The sequence below is a fragment of the Manis pentadactyla genome, chromosome 11 (genome assembly GCF_030020395.1).
Source record: "Manis pentadactyla isolate mManPen7 chromosome 11, mManPen7.hap1, whole genome shotgun sequence".
Taxonomy (NCBI): domain Eukaryota; kingdom Metazoa; phylum Chordata; class Mammalia; order Pholidota; family Manidae; genus Manis; species Manis pentadactyla.
This window is the reverse complement of record NC_080029.1, coordinates 33,872,043-33,892,232: the sequence shown is the minus strand read 5'-3', so window position 1 is coordinate 33,892,232 and position 20,190 is coordinate 33,872,043. Positions and strand designations below refer to the sequence as shown.

Below are 20,190 nucleotides of genomic sequence, written 5' to 3'. Positions count from 1 at the left end.
TCTCAGGCGGCTGCGCAAGGCCGTGTACACGCTGGGTGAACAGCTGGGAGAGAAGCGTATACTCCTCTTCCTCTACTTTTCATCTTTGGTCACAGCGCCACCTCATGGTTAACGGAAGCTTTGAGAAAAGATTCATTCTTCAGGCACAAAGAATCAGAGCCTTGCCTGTTCCCTGCTCCCTAAAGGTTACTGAGAGAAAAGTACAGCTAGTGAGAAAGTGTACTTTTCAGATGCTCCTATGGTCCACATTCTTCCTTCTTCTCGGAGGACCTGGGCTCTATGGTCAGTGACGAAGAAGGGCTTCTATTCTGTTGGCGCTTGCGCGATCCATGGTGGTTCCGCATGCGCGCTGGGGTTGAGCGAAGCGCACGCTGAGGAGAATCGGCGGCTGCTACGGGTGGACCGATCTGATCTCTCCGATTAACGAGCGCGGCGCGGAACCCCGGCGTAGGATTCACACACATACCTCAGGTGACGAGTCCCACAGATCGGTTTCTCCAAGAACCCATTCGGTTGTGTCCAGTGACAAGGGTGGGCAAGAGAGGGTAGGCCCCAGGCTCCCGTTCCTGCGCGGGAAGCGTCTGGACAGCACTGCCACCACCCGCCGGCCGGCCGGGGGCCCTCCTCGCCGGCTCGGCGTAGGCCTCACAGTGTCAGAGGTGCCATTGTACGAGCGGAGGAACCTCGATAAGGAAAGTGGGTCAACTGACTGTGCAGCCTCTTCAGTATGTTTAAAGTGAGGCTGTCTTGAGGTGGGCGGCCTGGAGAGAAGGCTGACACCCCAGCTCCAGGACGCTGAGCGCTTTGCTCTTTCCGGGCCTGTGAATTCCAGACTTTTCCTTTTTCCTCCTCATCAAATATTACCTCTCAGTGGAAACCAGACAGGGCACGTCAAGGGATAAGTGGGATTGGCACAATGACGAGAGCTGGGTTTTAAAAGGGTCCAAGAAGAGCTTATTCATCTGATAGATTGTTTTTTAAAAGTTGAAGCTCGTTTAACCTTACTGGTTAAATTGTTTATTTCTGAAGACTGAGTCACTCCTTGTGACTAATTAGAATAATCGCAAGAGTTGTCCCTCATTTTGGAAAGGAATGTGGACTTCTGTATCCATTATGGTGTCTTGACTTTGCAGTGGTTTGGGCAAGAAGTCCTGCCTACCACTTGACCTACCATTTGAATAGATAAAATTATCGACAATTGTTTAAGTTGAAACTTAAACATACTTTTGAAGAGTTTTGTTACTCTTAGTATCGGTTTGCCGCATTTCAGCACCGATTGAGAATAGAATTGTAGATTACACATTGTGCTCCTACAGTTACACATAACTAAAAACATGAGGGAACTTTAGGGATATATACGTATTCAGCCTCAGGTCCCTTTTAGTAACCCCAAAACTTAGGCTGTTTTACTTTTCATTAAATAGGAAACACTGTTTCTTGGAAGAAAGGTGTATCCAAGTCTTGGGTTTTCTCTCGATTGTAGTTGTTACTCAAGGAAAAAAACTTGCGACTCTTGTGTCTTTCGGCAGTTGGGAAATTAGTTATATAGAGCTTTACTCTCTATTCTTACTTAGTTCATCTGATGCCAAATGAAAGTTACTGATTCTCAAAGGAACTCAAATAGATGCACAGTGAGTTGGCGCTTCCTATTTCAACTACAGTAAAATCGTTTAAAAGCTTTATGTGTGTAGCAGACTTACACTAAAAACTACCATTCACAGAGCAAAACCGGTAAACTAGGACTTAATTAGAATAATCCCAAGAGTTGTCTCCCTCATTTTGGAAAGGAATGTGGACTTCTGTATCCATTATGGTGACTTGACTTCGCAGTGGTTTGGGCAAGAAGTCCTACCTACCATTTGAATAGATAAAATTACCGACAATGCTGTGTATTTGAAATTAGCTCAGAGTTCATTAATGTATTTTGAAAGATATTTTTCTGTATGGAAGAACACATACTGTATTGTAGTACTCTGACATATTGAGGCTCTGTGGGTTAAAGACGTTCAGATTTAAGGTCTGGAGACTTGGTTTTAGCCCCAGTTCTAGTACTAATTAAGCCTTTGTGCTTGAGGAAGTCATTTAATCTTTCTGTTCCCTGGTTCCCTGTTAATTGTGTCACTATGCTCCTTTCATAGTACCTGACATTTCAGTTACTTACTAACTAGTTTCCTACTCCGTCTTTAAGCCTTTTAGGATAAGAGTCTTAATTGTTGTGTCAGTAGTGCTTGGTACATTGTAGGTACTGCAAAAATAATTGTTTAACGAATTGAGTTAACGAAGTGGAGATAATACTTCCTTTGCCTTTTAATCTCTTTGTGTAGCAAACTACACTTCTTAAAATGCTTTTACATATGTTTGATCTCTTGTGATACCCTCCACAAACCTGTGAAGTACATGGTCAAGACTAAGAAACTACAGTTCAGTAGTTTCTTAGGACTTACTGAGCTTCCAAATGAGTGCTTTGGAAATTATATAAACGGTTGATAAATAACCTAGTATGTGGCTTCTATTTTCCTAATTTTTTTTTAAGTTAGTGTTATTATTAGCATAATTGGAGATACGTTCAAAATCTGTCAACCAATATGCAGGTTCTTTGTGAAACAGATTCTTTTTGTAGTTACTGACTAGTCTCTCTTTACTGTGAATAACATACTTTCAGCAGTATTCCTTTTTTTACCCTATATATTGCAAATATCTGGTACCTCCTAAAGCAGTAACATTAAATCTCCCTTCAGGATTCTTTGACACTATTGCCGCTGTTCTTTAACCATCAAATTAAGCCTTGCTTCCCCCAAATTATCAGCTTTGCTACTTGAAGAAACTTGGTTAGTACATGTGGTTAGCACCTGTTAAATCTCTTAAAACTGTTTCACATATTTCTATGACAGCATTTATTTTGATACCCAGTTTGAAACTTCTTTAGTTCTCATATTTTAGTACTTTACATACAAACATTTGACAGTGGTTGTCCCTCCCCCTAAAAAGGCCCTGTTTAAAAATGAACCAACCAGCTCAGCTATTTCTTGATAATTCTGGCCATTGAATATCTGCTTCCCTTTATTTGCTAAATCCCTATTTTGTTCAACTACATTTCTGTTACTATTAACAGGCTGCTTTGTTTTTCTGTTAAATAGGATAAATTAGTACTGAAATTTTGCACTAGTCTGTGGTATATGCTCCATCATTAAATGTATATGTTAATGTTGCTTTTTGTTTAAGATGTTCCTAAGTGTAAATACATTGATATTGAGAGAAAGTATAACCTGGTGAATAAGAGCATAGACTGGATCCAAACTTCACAGTTTCAGCTTCTGACTATGACTTGTTAGCAGTACAGACAAAACAAGTTGCTTAACTTGTACTTCAGTTACAAGTAGTTTCTTAGGACTCACTGAGCTTCCAAGTGAGTGCTTTGGAAATTACATAAAGCTTCAGTTACAAGCTCTCCTAGGAAAAGCTAGGGGGAAAGTGATACCTCAGGGAGGTGTAGGCAGTAGCCAGATCATATGGGGCCCTGTAGAAATCAGTGGGAAGCCAAGGGGAAGATACATGTGAGTGCAGTTAGCAGCTCCCACACTGTAGCAGAACTCTGGTGTTCTGTGAGCTGGATGTGAATGTTCTGTCTTTAAGATCAAGTGAAGTCAGTCTTACTTCCCAATTAATAGGAAATAAACTAATTAAACTAGTAAATAAATTTTTGCACATTTTTCTTAAGTTTTTAGGTTCTATTGCTGCCTACTTCTGAACCTGTGCAAAAGTAAATTAAGGTTAGCAGAAAAACATGAAAATCATCAACTATGATTAGTTTGAGAGCTTCCTTTTAAAAGTAGACTTTTAAACTACTCATGGTATGATTTCAGGCTTGTGGTTATAAAATGAGTGGTGCTGAAAGTAGGTTGGGTGGATCAAAGGGAGTAATTTTAAATATATTTAATGCTTGGAGGTTAAGAGAAACTTGAACTTTATAGTAATGGAGATCTGTAAAGCTCTTAAGTCCTGTTCAACAAAAGAGAAGAATATTCGGGAGTAATAGGAAAAATGGAAGCTAGAAATTATGTTAATTGTGAATTAAATTTGAGTTTGTCTTAAGAGGAAAAAAATTAGAGAAGGATACATATTAGTTTAATATATCTTTTGTGAATAATAAGATTTTAGTTTCTGTCTTGATATGTGATACTGTAGTTTGGGCTGTAATAAATGATAGGGTGTATACCATTTGATAAAAGTTTAGGGTTAGGGTCTAATTAGTTGGAAGATTCTTCCCTTTATATAGTGGGCAGTAGCACATAAAGTCTCAGCTGACTTGGAGAAAGAGTAGTTCTAGTTTTGCTGATAGCTTAACAATAGTAGTGCTGCTTCCCATTGTTATTTCATAAAGAAGTGGTATTAAAATAGTATTTTACTCTTAAGATGTACCTTTAATCCATAGGTCTTAGAGTACTTTATAGATGGTCATTATTTTTTTTATGATTCCACTAAAACTGATGTCAGAGAATCACCCAAGCCTTACAAAAATGTGGAGCAAAATAAAAATTGAAGTTTGGTTCCTGAACATCCATGTTTTCTTGTACCATTTAAGAAATTTAAAGAATGAGAGAACTGATAACTTCTTTCAGTGGCCAGATGTGGAAAATTGACTGACGTTTCTTCATTTTGACCTTAACTGAACACTTGATTGTTTGTTTAAATTGCAGAATGCCGGGTCTAAGTTGTAGATTTTATCAACACAAATTTCCTGAGGTGGAAGATGTAGTGATGGTGAACGTAAGGTCCATTGCTGAAATGGGAGCTTATGTCAGCTTGCTGGAATACAACAATATCGAAGGCATGATTCTTCTTAGTGAGTTGTCCAGAAGGCGTATTCGTTCTATAAACAAACTGATCCGAATTGGCAGGAATGAATGTGTAGTTGTCATTAGAGTGGACAAAGAAAAAGGTAAGTGAGAAAAATACCTAAGATACAGATTTCTGGCTTAAAATGGTTTATTGTAAAATATGTTTTTTGGGAATTGACAAAAACAAAAAACATCTCCTCTTACACTTAAACTCTTCACATACAAAGTTGTTAGGGAAGGATGTCAATCAGCCACCTAAGCAAGACCTCTCAAGTTAGCAGTGGTGTAATTCCTACTACCTAGGGCTAGTTTTGGTGGATCAAATAACTTGAATTTTATTCCCAGAGATTATCAGGATCTTGATAATCAACTCACTGTTGCCAAACTTGGAAGAGACAGATAAGTAAAGCCAACTACTAGTTCATTCATGTTTGTCAGATGCCTTTTCCTTGATTTAAAGTTAAATCAGTAATCAGATTATTGGAAAAGCATGGAAATGGAGCAGAGTAAGTGGATTTTAGGATTATTTTACATACGCTTTGAAGAAGCAATAACTTCAGACATCCAAAACCTAGTATTATGCCTGTCTGTGACCCCCAATACTCTGGGATCTTTCAAATTGTGCTGAATGAGTATTCGTTTTTAACTCATTGGGTGTTTTTCCTGGACCCCTGTAAATCTTTACCACTGTGAACACACTCTTATATTTAAACAGAGTTTGCAGTACCATTAAGTAGTTTTGTCTTCAACCAACTTAACATGAAGATAATTGGTTTCAATCCTCTTACTACAATTAATTAGGTGTTAGTTTCAGGTTTTTATACTTCTCATCATGCTTAAAAGACTTTGAACTTTTTTCTGAATCTTCTCAACCATTTAATTGATTGGTATTTCTCTAAGAAATAATTTGCACATAACCTTTTTTTTCTGATTATAATCTCAGATGATAAATTTTGGAGAAATCTTACATATCCTTTAGTTGGTGACTACCATTTAGCACATTGATTATTCTAAATGTTTTGATATGACCGACTTGTAACCTCAAGCTCCCCTCCCCCTGCCAATTACTAAACTGTTTAAAGACCCAGACTGCTTCTTAAACTTAGGTTAAGTCTTCCTATCACAGCCCCAGTAAGACCTAACTTGGTGTCTTGTATTTCTTTCCTATTTTATAAAATATATGTACAGGAAGGAATCAAATGTATTTTCAGCTGCAGTCAGAAAGAATGAAAAGGTATACTTGCATAAGTACAGTAGATACATGTAAAAATATTTCCACAGCAGCATTGTTTGTACAGTGTTAATTAAAAACAGGAAACAGTGATCACAATCATGGTTAAGTAAATTATGACACATTCATGCAATGCAATTTTATACAGAATGAGATATGAATATTCTGATAATAGAAAGCTCTCCAGGGTAAGATAAAAATAAAAGCAAATTGCAGAAGATCCTAAAGAGTGAATCCATTTGTGGTACTAGAAGATTAGGTCCTGTTGGACAAAACTTTCAACTTAACAGTTATAAACCCTCAACAAATACTTTAAAACTCCCTAAAGACAATGGGAGCAACCACAAGTAGGCTGAAACTGAAGGCAAGTCAACATTTGGGAGAAAGAACTGTACTGGGTAAGCTTTATAGTTTTGTCAGAGTACATGCTACAGAGAGTTTCAAGCAGTCCAGCTAAAATTCTAGTGGAAACCCTACAGTCTTAATGGCCTAACCAGAGATGAGTTCTGGACAACCACAGCAATTGGAAAGTAGTGATAGGGATTAGAGAAAGAAGAGACACAGAGATCCCCTATGTTTATGTATAAATGCTGCCCAAATCTCTGGCTGACCTCTGAACTAGTAATATATAGGGTGGACTGCAAGCAACCCAACAGGGTAGAAATCTAAAGAGATTATAGTTGCTTTCCACTTGGGGAGACAGAGTGTCTGTTTTTGAACCCAGACAAGTTAATGCCTGCTAAATCAAAAAACAAAATCAGTATCCTTTAAAGGAACATACGGGAATTCAAAATCTCTGGGATGTATCATTTACAGTGAACAGGATATGATCCAAAATTGCTAAACATTTGAAGATGAAGAAAAATATGGCCCATAGAGAAAAGGCAGGCAATGGAGACTGACTTGGAGATGACCCTAATGTTGGAATTAGCAGATAAAGATTTTAACACAGATGTTATAAGTGTTTAAGAATATTAGGAAAATATGCTTCTATTGTATGAACAAAATGAAATCTCAGAGAAATTAGAAACTCTCAAAAGAACTAAATATAAACTCTAGAAATTAAAAATGTAATCTAAAAAATGCATTAGATGGGCTAATAGCAGGTTAAAGATGACAAAAAGCTCAAGTGACACTTAGATAGTTCTCTTTTTTTTCACCCCCCCTCATAACATCCTTCCAGTTTTTCTCCCTAACCTGCCCCCATTGTGTTTAGAAGTTTACCACCAGTCTTATTATCCAAGGAGAACTCATGTGGTAGTCCTGGATCTCTCATCTTTCATTCTAATAAAGATAGTTTATTTTAAAAGAACCAATCTGAAGAACAGAAGAAAAACACAACCAAGCAGATATCCAAAGCCGCATTCCATAATGAGAGAAAATATGTTTCAAGAAATCATGACCAAAAATTTTCCTTATTTGCTGAAAAAAAAAAATTTACAAATTGAAGAAGTTCAGCAAATCTCAAGCAGGATAAATATAATAAGACCACACTACTGAGAAACAGATATCAGATATTAGCCAGAGGAAAATGACACATTGTTTCCAGGGGAACAATACAGAAGCTGTGGCATTCTTATTGGAATTAGTGGAGGTCAGCATTGAATGACATTTTTATAACTGAAAGAAAACCTGTCAAACTACAATTCTGTATCTAAAGAAGATATTCAACAATGAAAATCAAAATGAAGATATTTTCAGGTAAATAGAAACTAAGAGGACTTAATACCAAATAGACATGAATTATAAGAAATGGTAAAGGATTTGTCCAGGCCAAAGAGATCTGATGCCTGAAATGGAAAATATGTAGGTAAATGTAAAAGACCATTTTTTCTCTCTAAAATTCTTTTAAAATACATTTAACTGCTTGTCTCATTTTGTACCTATGGTTAATGTATGGAGGTGACTAACAACAATTTATGGAGAGGCCTATGCCATTGAAAGATTTTTATTAAGTTTCCCAAGAGTTAGGGATGTGCCATGTGGGGTAGGTCAGGAGGCAGAAGGAGCAAGGGGAAAGCATAGGCCAGACCCATTATTGAGGTGGCAAAGCAGCTCGGGGGAACAGTTTAAGGTTGGCTAGTCTGACTAGTTTTGGCAGGCCTTGGGGCATCAAAGCTGTCCCTAGTTATCTGGTACTTGGCCCTGGCTTGGTGTGTGGGACTTTGATGACAATGGGACTATGGTTGGGGTCTGGGCTCTGGATTGGTTACTTTGCATTTGCACAGCTGCTCCAGATGAGCCCTTGCCTGTCTCTAAGAGGACTGGTTAGCCCTGGGAGGGGATCTCCCCTGTCAGCCAGGCCACAAATGTCAGAGCATCAGGCATACAGAAAAAAAGTTAATACAACTGACCTAGTAATGAGTGGATGACACATAGACAAACATAGAATCTTTTGACTAGGTTTCATCTGGTAACTGAAAATTATGTTTCAGTAATTCCCTCCACTGAGCTAATAGAGACTATATAATCATATGACAATAAAAATTCATTTCTGAAAACAATCTCATGCAGTATTTTGTTGAGGTGGTTTTAGTGGGGCATAAGGTGGTTTTAGTGGGGCATATGCCAACCAAACAACCTGCTTGTGAAAGTTTGTCACAATGGTGTGCAGACACCTGGACAGAGATAATTTTTTTCAAAATGTTCTCATATAGGATATATTGATTTGTCAAAAAGAAGAGTTTCTCCAGAGGAAGCAATCAAATGTGAAGATAAATTCACCAAATCCAAAACTGTAAGTTGATTTTTGAGTCAAGTTAGTTCACTATTTGATGTGTTTTATAAATAATCAGCATGTGATGTTCCTGGCAGAAAAATAAAAAACAAAACCTACATTTTCTGTAACTATATATTTCCATTTCCAATTACGTGTTATGTAGGAAACTAATTTGAAGACTTCAGAAGAGGAAGGTGTGTTTTTATCTTACAGTAAAACTACCTTAAAGAATTGCTTATGATTTTATATTCCCAGTTCAGTACTGGATGTTAGTGTTCTTAAGATATTTTAGGTTAAATTTACTATGAGTGATTTCAGCTTATTTAGCTTGTCATAATATTTAGTTCTTGACTTTGATCCCCCCTCTGGGATAAGGGTCACAGAAACAACCAGCTGTTGTATGTTAAGAATGAGCAAGGGTTTATAAAATGTCTGTGAATCCAGGAAAGCAATGCAGAGACCTGTTAAAATTTCTTTTTCCTAGTGTGTTAGGATTATTTATTTTCCTTATTTTTGCTGTAATTTTCTGCTTATGCACAGTACACACCAATAATGCAAAAACAGCTATTTCCTCATTGCTGGCATTCTGTATTTTTCTGTTCTTTGGCCCTATTAACTGACGCTTGATTCCTTAGATCCTCTGTTCTTAATGGCTCTGTTTTCCATTGTTTCTGTTTTCTTTGCCCTTCTCTTGTGTCTTTTGTTCTCTTCTGCCATGTGTGTTCTGTCTGCAAGATAAAATGCTAAGGAAAAAATGTTTAAATTAAGAGTTTTAAAATCTTAATTAACCCCAGTAGAAAAGAAAGTATAAAAATCTAAAAGCCATCAGACCAAAATCTTCCCCTTTGTTTTATTGATGTGTTTACTATTACTGCAATGTGGTTTACACATTTGAAAACACTATCATAAAATCCCTTTTTAATAAACTCTAGGACCTTGCCATTCAGACTGCAGTCTTGGACAAACAGCATTGGCATCACCTAACTGTTAAAGATCTCAAGTCCCAACAAGTTTGAGAATCCAAATTTGAGTCACATTGCTCTAGGAAACTTCCATTTGCTTTGTCTCCTAGGATTGTGTAAAATGAGTATGTGAGTACTTCTTATCAGAATCAGACGATAGAATGAAATAGCCAGTGTTAGCACCTTTCCTCACTCAAAATTTTCATGAAATTGAACATGAAAACCTCCATTCTTACACTCTTTCTCTTCTTTAAGCCCTTACATTTTAGGAGACTAGAAAAAGAGGCAGCATGAAAAGGAGGTGGATAAGATTGAAGGTTAACTGATTAAATGACAACAGAGTAAGAGAAATACTAAAATCTCAATCCTGGTTCCATCCTCTCATATGGAGTAGTAGTAATGATAGCTTACATTTGTACAACAGCATCTGTATAATATACAAGTTTTACACATTTGTATAAAACATTTGTGTAATGCTTTCCATTTATAGTGTTCATTTGGATATATTTGATCTGTGTAAAGGCCCTGGGCAGTAAAAAGGAGAGATGCTTGTATTCCTTTTCCAGATGTGGAAACAAAGTCGGAGAGGTTAATTTGTCCCAAAGTTGACTTGATCTGGTTCTTAGAATGCTAAATTCTCTATAGTTTCTACTTGTCTTACCCATTTGAGTTAATTGTTATGGGAAAGCAAATACTTCTCTATGGGAAAGAATTTGTTTTATTCCAATCTTTTGCTGTTAAAGAGTAATTGTCAAATTAACCCAAGGCTTATTTTCATATGCTGTCTACTAAAATGTAAAAATACCTATTTCTTTTTACAAACAGATCCTTTGTCTTTGACTTGTTGAGTTCTTTGTTTTGTTCGCAGGTTTACAGCATCCTTCGTCATGTGGCTGAGGTGTTGGAGTACACCAAGGATGAGCAGCTGGAAAGCCTCTTCCAGAGGACTGCCTGGGTCTTTGACGACAAGTACAAGAGACCTGGATACGGTGCCTACGATGCATTTAAGCATGCAGTCTCGTAAGAACACCTTCTTGGCTCTGCTTCTACCATGCTGTCACAGCTGCTGGGTCTAGCACACAGGTTGAGAGCATGACATTAATCACACAACATCCATATGTTAAGTCCTTGCCAAATTTAGATTAAAATATTTCAGTATAAAAGCCTCTTGGTATGAGCCAATCCTATATAGCCAAGCCTATATAATTTTGTATACCATGGTTGTATAGTCATAAACCATATGGTCTAATCTTGTATTACTCCCCTACACATTTCCTCTCCTAGTTTAGCTACAGTCCTAGGTAACTTCAAAGCCAATGTAGATGTCTCATCTAAAACTATGACCTCTTGTTTTCTGTACCTTGGTTCCTTAGACCTTCAGCCCACACCACTTTATACAGTCTTCACTTTGGGTTTTACTCTCACCAAGATTTGCTCTGCCTCCAAAACCTTTAATTCACACATTCTATTCTTTTACCACAGCCTCCTGTCCTAGCTCCTATAGTTAGTCCTGTTCTGTGTCATCTTTCTGATCCCACAACTTTTTTTTTCTCCCTGTCTTTTCACCCTTTGCTGCCATCTCTTTCTTATTCAGCATAGACACACCATGGTCCAGGATTTCTACATCTTTCTTGCCAATATCACAAGTTTTGCCCTGTTTTTCCTTCTGTTACACCCCACGTTGGGTCAGTGTTCCTGCTTTTTCTGCACTTGCAGACTGCTGGGTGCTGCTGGGAAAAACCACAGGCTTGCAGGTTGGTGCTCTGCATATGCATGGTCTCCAACCTCAGCTGGGCCCTCCCTGCTGCTCCACATTCTCTTTTCCTGGTCATTTCTTCCTCTCACTCTCAGAGCAGCTGTTTTAGAGCTTCTCCACACTCTTCCTCAAATACCCACTCCACCCCCTCTTCCCTCACGTTCACCTGTTGCGCTTTCCTATTTTATAAATAGAAGTCATTGCATAAGATCTCTACTTCCTTTCACTATCTCAGCACACTATCTCCATGCCACCTGTCATTACCTCCTTGTGCTCCTGTCACACTGGAATTTGTATCCTTCCTACTCTCAAATTAGTCTTACCACCTGTGCTCAGCTACAGCTCAGGAATCTCTCTCCATCTGTCATCCCTCTCTTGGGTCTTCAGCCTTTCTCTTTATTGGTTTTGCCCTATCAGCATAAAAATATCCTCTAATTTCTCCCATTTTTACTAAAAAACAAACTCTTCCACCCACCCTCCAGTTTCTCCTATAGCTAGCACTGTGTGCTCTCCTTTTAACAGCAGACTCCTTCAGGTCTGTGTACGTCTGCCTCTACTTCTGCACCTCCTGCTCCTTCCTAAATGTTGATGCTCCACCAGCAGCCTCACCACTGCACTGAGGTTACTCTCCCAACCTTTGGCTGCGAAGAGGTTGGATGTTGGTGCCCTCAGCCCTGAGGATGGCCGAGTGGGACCTGAGACTGTTAGACCAGCAAGCTGATCCATCTGGAGCTCCAAATAACTTCCAGTTTACCCCCTATCAAAAGACTTAAGTTTTTCATATCATGTGGGAAAGTTGAGAATGGTTATGTAATTCTCACAACTTAGGGTGTAAGCACTATAGTTATCCCTGTCTTACAAATGAGGAAATTCAAGCAGAGATTAAATCATTTGTCTATATTCACCCAACTAGCAATTGGTAGAGCCAGTATTCAAACCCAGGCATTCTGGCTCCAACCAGATTATGCTATTAACTGTTAAGCACCACTTCATATTTCTGTCTCCCTGTTGTCAGTTGGCTTACCTCTCTGGCCTTCACCTCCAGTTAACCCCTCCATTGAGCACCACTCAGCATTGGCACGATTACTCCCTTTCCCTAAACATTCTTCTCTTGCTTCACCATCCATGTAGCAACTGTCCAGATTTAACTACTAATTCTTGGCTACATGTGCTTCATATATTTTTCTTTTAATTAAGAAATAAATTCTGAGATAGTTGGAAACAATGTTTTACTCCTCCCACCCCATTCCTGTAATCACTGTTCTGAAATTAGTATGTATTATTATCATTTATGTTTTTATGGTTTTAATACAAAGATGTATCTTTATTTTTGTATTAAAAATTTTTATTTGATTTATTTAAACTGAACATGATAAAATTTATTCTGTAATTTTAGCTTTCTGTACCTTACATTTTTACTCATAGGACTGTTATTGAGCAGGGTTTCTCCAAATTAACAGAAGTATGCCAGCTTCATACTAATTTCTGTATAGTATTTCATTGTGAGAATGGGCTTTATTTATCTGTTTGGAATTATTTAGATACCCTTTTCCCCCCTCATTTTTCAAATAATCCTGTGATGTGTACATGTCTCTGTGTATACTCGTTTGGGAGTTTCTGTATACCTGGGAATAGAATTTTTGGGTCATAGGACTGATTATATGTGTCTTTAAATATACTCAGTTTTGCCAAAATACTCTCTAAATTGGTTTTACAATTTATATTCCCTCTAGCAATTGTATAAGCGTTCCTATTTCTCTTCATCCTCACCAACGTTTGGTATTACCTCAGATTTTTTTTTTCCTGTTGCCAAACTGATGGATGCACTATAGTAGTATCTTGTTTTGATTTTCCCTTCACTGTTTTTTGAAGCTAACGGCTTTTCATGTTTATTGACCCTTTGTACTTCTGTAAAACATCTGTTCATCTCATTTGCCTATTTTCTGTTGCTTTGTTGTTTTGTTTTTTGTAGGCAGTATTAGCTGAATAAAGACCCCTCCACCCAAATTCTTTTGTCTTTCATTCCCTTAAACCCATGTTTTTAAGCCTGAGGCTTGCTGATCTATTCCTATTTTAATAAGGCGTAACGTTCTTACCAGAGTTCTCCCTTTGCTTGTTAGAGTCCTACCATTCTTTTAGTCATTATTTCATTTGTTTTCATTTGTTTGTTCATTCAGCAAACATGCCAGTGGCTAAGACCCTATTCCTTGTCTTGTGGTATTTTGAAGGGTCAGATTAAATGTCAACTCTATCCATAAAGCCTTTCCTGACTCCACTAACTACAAGTAGACCTTCCTTTCCTGACACCCAAGGATGTACTTTTATTTTTAAATTTTTCCTTGTTTTTGTGTTCTATTCCAGCTCCTTGAAGCAGTAAATGCTAATTACATGGACATGCTTCTAGTATAGTGGAATGTCAGATGTATTAAGAGACATTTTTAATTGCTTGCTTTGACCTTTTAATAATAATCAGTTGGGTGATTTCTGTTTGTCATACATTGTCAAGTGCTTCAGTCACATTCTCTCATTTAATACCACAATCTAGTGAGATACTGTTTTCATCCTCACTTTACAAATTTGGAAACAGGTCTGCAAAGGCTCAAAAACACATAGTTTATTAAAGTACAAAGCTAAGATTTGAACCCTAATTCTGACACTAAAGCCTGTGCTCTTAAATGTTACTATGTTTGGTATCACAATTAACAAGAAGTAACCCTGATCTTTTGTTGTTCTGTATGTGTGTTTTTTTTAAATCAGAGACCCATCTATTTTGGATAGCTTAGATTTGAATGAAGATGAACGGGGAGTACTCATTAACAATATTAATAGGCGTTTGACACCACAAGCTGTTAAAATTCGAGCAGGTAAATAATTTTTTAGATTATGTTTAAAATATTTTGCATGTACAAAAAAAAGCTATTAAATAATGAGACTTCTAAGTGTTTATTTTTCATAACTAGAAAAGTTTAAGAAATTATTTTTGCTTCCAGTGAAACATAAAATGCATATATGGGTACAAAGGAACCAGTTAAGCAACCTTAAGTTAGCCCTTTTTTAAAAAGAGGATTATTTTGTTTTAGTGAATATTTTAAATGTTCTTTTCTCCCATGCCTCTGCACTAACTGCTGTTAATAGTTTGGATATATCTTTCAGACATTTTTCCTACACACATGCTGTACAGGAATGTATGCTGTTTACATTCAGACATAGTTTGTTTTTACAAAGGTGGGATCATAACTGTGCAAAATTTTCTTCAACTAGCTTTTTCTACTTAGTGTGTCATGGTTGCCCTTCCATGCAGAACATAGGAATATGTCTTGTTCTTTTTAATGGCTTATAATCCATAAAACAATAAACCTAAACATAACCCAGTCCTCTCCTGATAATCATTTAGGTTGTGCCAATTTTTTCACTCTTATCAAAAAAACACTACAAATTAACACCCTTGTACATAATATGCTTACCTAGTCATATAAGTGTTCTAAAGGCAAATTCCTAAAAGTTGAATTGCTGGGTCAAAGGGTATGCAATTTCTAAACTGCTCTAAAAAATTTGCAAATACTGTTTCATTCAGTTCTCCTCCACATTCCTCCTTATCTCCATTTTACAAATAAGGAACTGAGGCACAGAGAGGTTGGAATCATGATTTTTAACCCAGGTATAGCCGGAGATTCAAGGTGTTTAATTTTGTTTCATCATTCAAGAGGTTGATGTAGATAAGAGAGTTTCACTGCTATTCAGGTATTTTTGACATGAAACTTAATGCTGGGATTGATTTCTAATTGAAAGGATGATGACTTTCATTAAGCATTTGAATACTAGTGTTTCTGCCATATCTCTGAGGTTTTATAAGCCTAAACTACTTTTTTGCATTTTTTAATTTTTGAACTTTTATAATTTCAGATATTGAAGTGGCTTGTTATGGTTATGAAGGCATTGATGCTGTAAAAGAAGCCTTGAGAGCAGGTTTGAATTGTTCTACAGAAACCATGCCCATCAAGGTGAGTACTCAGTTTTTTCCCTCTCAGTCAAACCCACCCAAACCAAATGAGATTTTTATGTTTCATAGCAAGTGTGAAAAGTGGCTCTTGGTTATATTTCTCAAGGATATTTACAATTATGTGTAGTTTTTTTTGTTGTAGCTACTGGTACTGTCAGTATATGGAAACTCCCATTGGTATTTAGCGCTGAAAGGCTAGCTATGCTAAAGCTCCTTTATAATAGTTACTTTCTCAGTGCTCATAAAATCTGGAAAAGGACATCATGTTCTCTCATGTTTCACACATAACTTTTAGGAGGTTTGGTCTCAATCTTTGATAAGCAATACAATTAACTGGATGGTTGTTATTTAGAATCTCTTAGGAGGATTTCTTCTATCCATTTAGTTTAGAACCAAATAGGAATTTTTGTTTTAACCATTATGCTGATGATAGCTATAGTTATGTTAGTCACCAGAGACACCCAGAAGTCATAATTCTTCATATTCATATTGCAGTAGACTTATTTATACCAATGGATTAGATCACTGTATCAATTAACTCTTGCTACATTAACAAACCACCCCCAAAATTGCTGACCTACAGAATTGGGAATTAAGTTTGGGGCTGATTTGTTAAGGTAGCAGATTAGCAAAAACATTTCTCAGCCATCCTAATAGTTGTGTGTTCCATAGGTACATTCATAATTGAATTTTTGTCTTCTTCCCTAGATTAATCTAATAGCTCCTCCTCGGTATGTGATGACTACAACAACGCTGGAGAGAACAGAGGGTCTCTCTGTCCTCAATCAGGCTATGGCTGTTATAAAAGAAAAGATTGAAGAAAAGAGGGGTGTCTTCAATGTTCAAATGGAGGTGGTATCAGTGCTGTTTTTGCCTTGTTCTTAAAGTTCTTCAGAAATTTAAATATCTAGATTATTTGCGTTCTAAAAATACCTAATCACTGCCTTTCAAAACATGAGATACATTTATTTAGGATTACAGTTCTGCTAAATGCAAAATAATCATTGACTCAGAGGGTTCCTATAAGGGCTTTTCATAAATTAAAACTATCATGAGATGGTTATTCAGGACCATGGTCACTGGTGGTGGTAGGTTTTTTTTCCCCCAAAAAAGGGAAAAAATAGACAATGAAAGTGAGTGAGTAGCTATTGCCAGAATTTAATGTGGAATGCTTGAGTTTGATCTCAGGGTTAGAAAAAAGAGTAGTCTTCTGTGTTTTCCTCATCTCAGTAAGAATGAAACCTTATTTTCATATATATAAATATCATAATTTCACATGTATATACACATAATTTTTTCCATGGAAAGGAATAATTAAGTAATTTATTTTGAACCCAGCAGATACATTTTTACAGGACATGTTTTTGAGGGTTTGAAAGATACAGCCACTGAGATTATATTCATATATTTCCAGTTTTACCTTGTAAAAATGACAGAAAATAGTATTTGATTTTAATACATTTCTTTTACCTGTATTGTTTTATTCTCATAAATTTCTTCCATTATTTAGCTACTGGAATTTATTGGTGTGGTATGTCAGCACTCAAAACTGAACAGATATGGCAGAGTTATTAGAAAGTGTTTAAAAGTTAAAATATTAGGCAGTAATAGTATTGAAATTGTGTGTACTATTTAACAACTTCACTTTGAAATTATGCCTCTGCTTCCACAGCCCAAAGTGGTCACAGATACAGATGAGACTGAACTTGCAAGGCAGCTGGAGAGGCTTGAGAGAGAAAATGCAGAAGTGGATGGAGATGATGATGCAGAAGAAATGGAAGCCAAAGCTGAAGATTAACTTTGTGGGAAATAGAGTCCAGTTTAAGGAACACAAAGCAGCCTTTCCTGGCTGTAAACCCTAGACTTGAAAGTTTTCCAGTATTGAAAACTTCAGAGCTAAATATTTTTTATTTCCAAGTATTTAAATGTTCCAACAGACCAAAACGTGAAATGCCCTCCTAAATGTCAGCTGTTTTCACACAGTAGCTCCAAGGCATTGAGCATTTTTTAAGGGAGTGGCCTAATTTTACTAGAGACAAGTCTTGAAGCTAAGAACAGTCATACAATTGGGCTTTTGATTTCCGCTTCTGACGTCTTCAGATTGGCGATCCTCTGTAGTTCAGTCAGTGCCTCCATGAGATTTCCCAGGAGCACCCAAAGCAAATAGTTCCAACCTTTCTATATAAAATGTATCGAGCAAACATTAAATAAATTTCTGGGATATTTAACTATAGGCTTCTTCCTTCTTGTCATCAGTTAAAAGCATATTTACTAAGATCCTAATTCAATTGCCTTCATTTTAGTCTAGATGTAGAAATATAAGGGCAGGTGACCAAAAGATTAGCAGATCCTTTCAAAAAGAAGGTTTAGAGAAAATTTAATTTTAAACACAAGAGAAAGTAAACCATTGGGGGAAAAACCTTAAGATGCAATTAAAGAGTTACATTCGTTGTGTGCCTTTACCTATTTGAGACTGATGACAACGTGGTGTAAAGGAGAATTTACTACACCAGTTCTTTTTGGTGTACTAAGCTGCTTGCCTTGAGTTTGTAATTCAGGGTGGTAAATATTTTTTTAAAGATGCTGCCTCTTTAGTTATTTTGAATCTCATGACCCAACTTTCTTTTTTTTTCCCCACTAAAATATGCACTAGGTGCCACCTAGAGCCCCAGTTCTCTTTATAATAGAATAGGGATGTTCAAACACAGTTACAGTAATTTTTATACAATTCCACCATTTTTATCTTTAAGAACTAATTATGTTAAAGGTATATAAATGTAAAAGTAAATAATATAAAAGGAAATAAATTTAACATGGCTTGAAATTACAGCTACAGTAGCTATTGTATAGAAAGTACTGAGTTATTTTGGTCTGCTTCAAAGATTTAATCTCTTAGAGTCCTTGAGATATTAGATATATTAACTATATTAATTATTCCTAAGAACAACTATTTAAATACTTAGAATATTAAGTCTAATCCACCCTAATCAATCCAGAACTAGACAATTCAATATTAAAGGGACTGGAAAATCAAGGAAAATTGTAACATATGTGAGGTCTCTGTTCATTTAATTTAGCAGCTTCTACTAGTTTTTTAAATCCAAACATCTAACTTAGTATGTCCATTTCCACAAGGGAGCTGTGATTGCCAGATAGCATGCCATCCTGGGACATTGAGGGATGCACTTAAAATCGGCACATAATAAAACAAAAGTTTTGAGGAGTCGAAAAACAAGTCTGTAAAGCTTGCAGCATCAAAATATAACTGCTCCTTAAATGTTGGCTGTGAGCAGGGGAATTGAGTTGAATTTTCACTTCATTTACTCAGTTTTTTTACCCTTTAAAAGCCTTAGCTATTGAGAAGTACTGGTGACCTCTGGTGAGTGATTTTATCCCATGCAGGCCTTTTGCTCAGTTCTACCACAGTTTTGCAAATTTATGACCTTTGCCAGAGGAAAGATCAATAATATGAAGGAGAAAATTAAAGCATACATATACCCTGACCCAAAAGCATCACTTTCAAATAGGACAAAATAAACAGACAGCTCCAAAACATGGAGAACCAACTGACAGACAATTGACTAGTTTATCCAGACTTTGGCTCTCTCCCCATAAAGCCTCTTCATTAAAAACTGACCATTTCGTCTGCTCCCCAGTCTGCCTTTGAAGTCAAGTGGTTAACTCATATAACTGAATATTAGCAATTGTTTGGGTCTCATATATCAACTGAAAAAAGCGGCCAAGAAAAAACACATTAAAACCATTTATCAATGTTTTATAGTAGAACAAGACAAATACATGTGTGGGTAATGCTCTGGGAACTACAAGGAAATGCTAAGTAGTACAGTTACTACTCAACTGCCATACTTAAAAACTTTCCCACCTAGCTAATTTTATATCAAGAACAATTTTTAAGTGGTTTGGGACTTTTAAAAATTCAACTGCTATTAAGTACCTTGGTGAGAGCTGTTCCTTGATTAGCCTCCAGGTGATGATCATCTACTTTGCAGCGCATGGTTTCAATAGTTCCTACACGGACCAGGATGCAGTTATGCCAACTGGGAGTCAAGAAGCCATCAAACCGAATGCAGTTAATTCAGATTACACCTGCTGATATTCAAAAAGCAATAAAGAAACCAACTCCAGGAACATTAGGCCTTGGTGAAATGCCAAATGGAAAATGGTGCTTTAAAAGGCAGTCTCTTACAATGTAAGGGATAAAGTAAAATCTCATTAGCTTGGAATAACTGATCATTCAGGTCAGGTATTCTAGACAAAATGATTAAGAGGGGACAGTTTATTTAAGAGGGTTAAGTTTTTACTTAAGCACTTTGGAAGTATCTACTCCCCTTAAATGTAAGATACATATCTTACCTGTTCATTAAAGGAGGTCTAAGCACTTGTACTCAGCAAGAATGCTGGCAGTAGCTCAGCTACTGACTACTGACTGTATAAACTTGAAAGTAATAAAATGTTTTTAAAGATACTGTATGATACAGACTTTTCACTACTTCAGATTAACCTAATTGTTGAAGCTTCCTGGTGCCTATTTGTCTTAGTCAAGTTTAAAAGCAATGTTTCATGCTTTGATTTAATTATTTCCCCATTTACATCTTTCTCGGCCCTTTAGCAGCTCCTGCCCTCTTTCTGAATGTCATTTTTCATTTTCAAAAACTAGTTTTAC

At 36.7% G+C, this 20,190-nt stretch overlaps 1 protein-coding gene across 1 annotated transcript; it reads left to right on the top strand.

Annotated features, from left to right (window-relative positions):
• Positions 1–250: 250 nt before the first annotated feature.
• On the top strand, positions 251–19,997 carry EIF2S1 (eukaryotic translation initiation factor 2 subunit alpha). The gene is made up of 8 exons (XM_036906006.2): positions 251–471; positions 4,698–4,939; positions 8,727–8,806; positions 10,619–10,770; positions 14,264–14,370; positions 15,410–15,507; positions 16,215–16,358; positions 17,179–19,997. Exons 2-8 carry the CDS (start codon positions 4,699–4,701, stop codon positions 17,302–17,304), a joined length of 948 nt encoding a protein of 315 aa, XP_036761901.1. The 5' UTR covers positions 251–471; position 4,698; the 3' UTR covers positions 17,305–19,997.
• The last annotated feature ends 193 nt before the right edge of the window (positions 19,998–20,190 follow it).

Bases quoted from the DNA above. Each gene is read 5' to 3' on its own strand.
- EIF2S1 (XM_036906006.2), top strand. From the start codon at position 4,699: ATGCCGGGTCTAAGTTGTAGATTTTATCAACACAAATTTCCTGAGGTG. The intron at 8,807-10,618 runs GTAAGTTGATTT...TTTTGTTCGCAG, and splicing joins AATTCACCAAATCCAAAACT to GTTTACAGCATCCTTCGTCA. The intron at 15,508-16,214 runs GTGAGTACTCAG...CTTCTTCCCTAG, and splicing joins CAGAAACCATGCCCATCAAG to ATTAATCTAATAGCTCCTCC.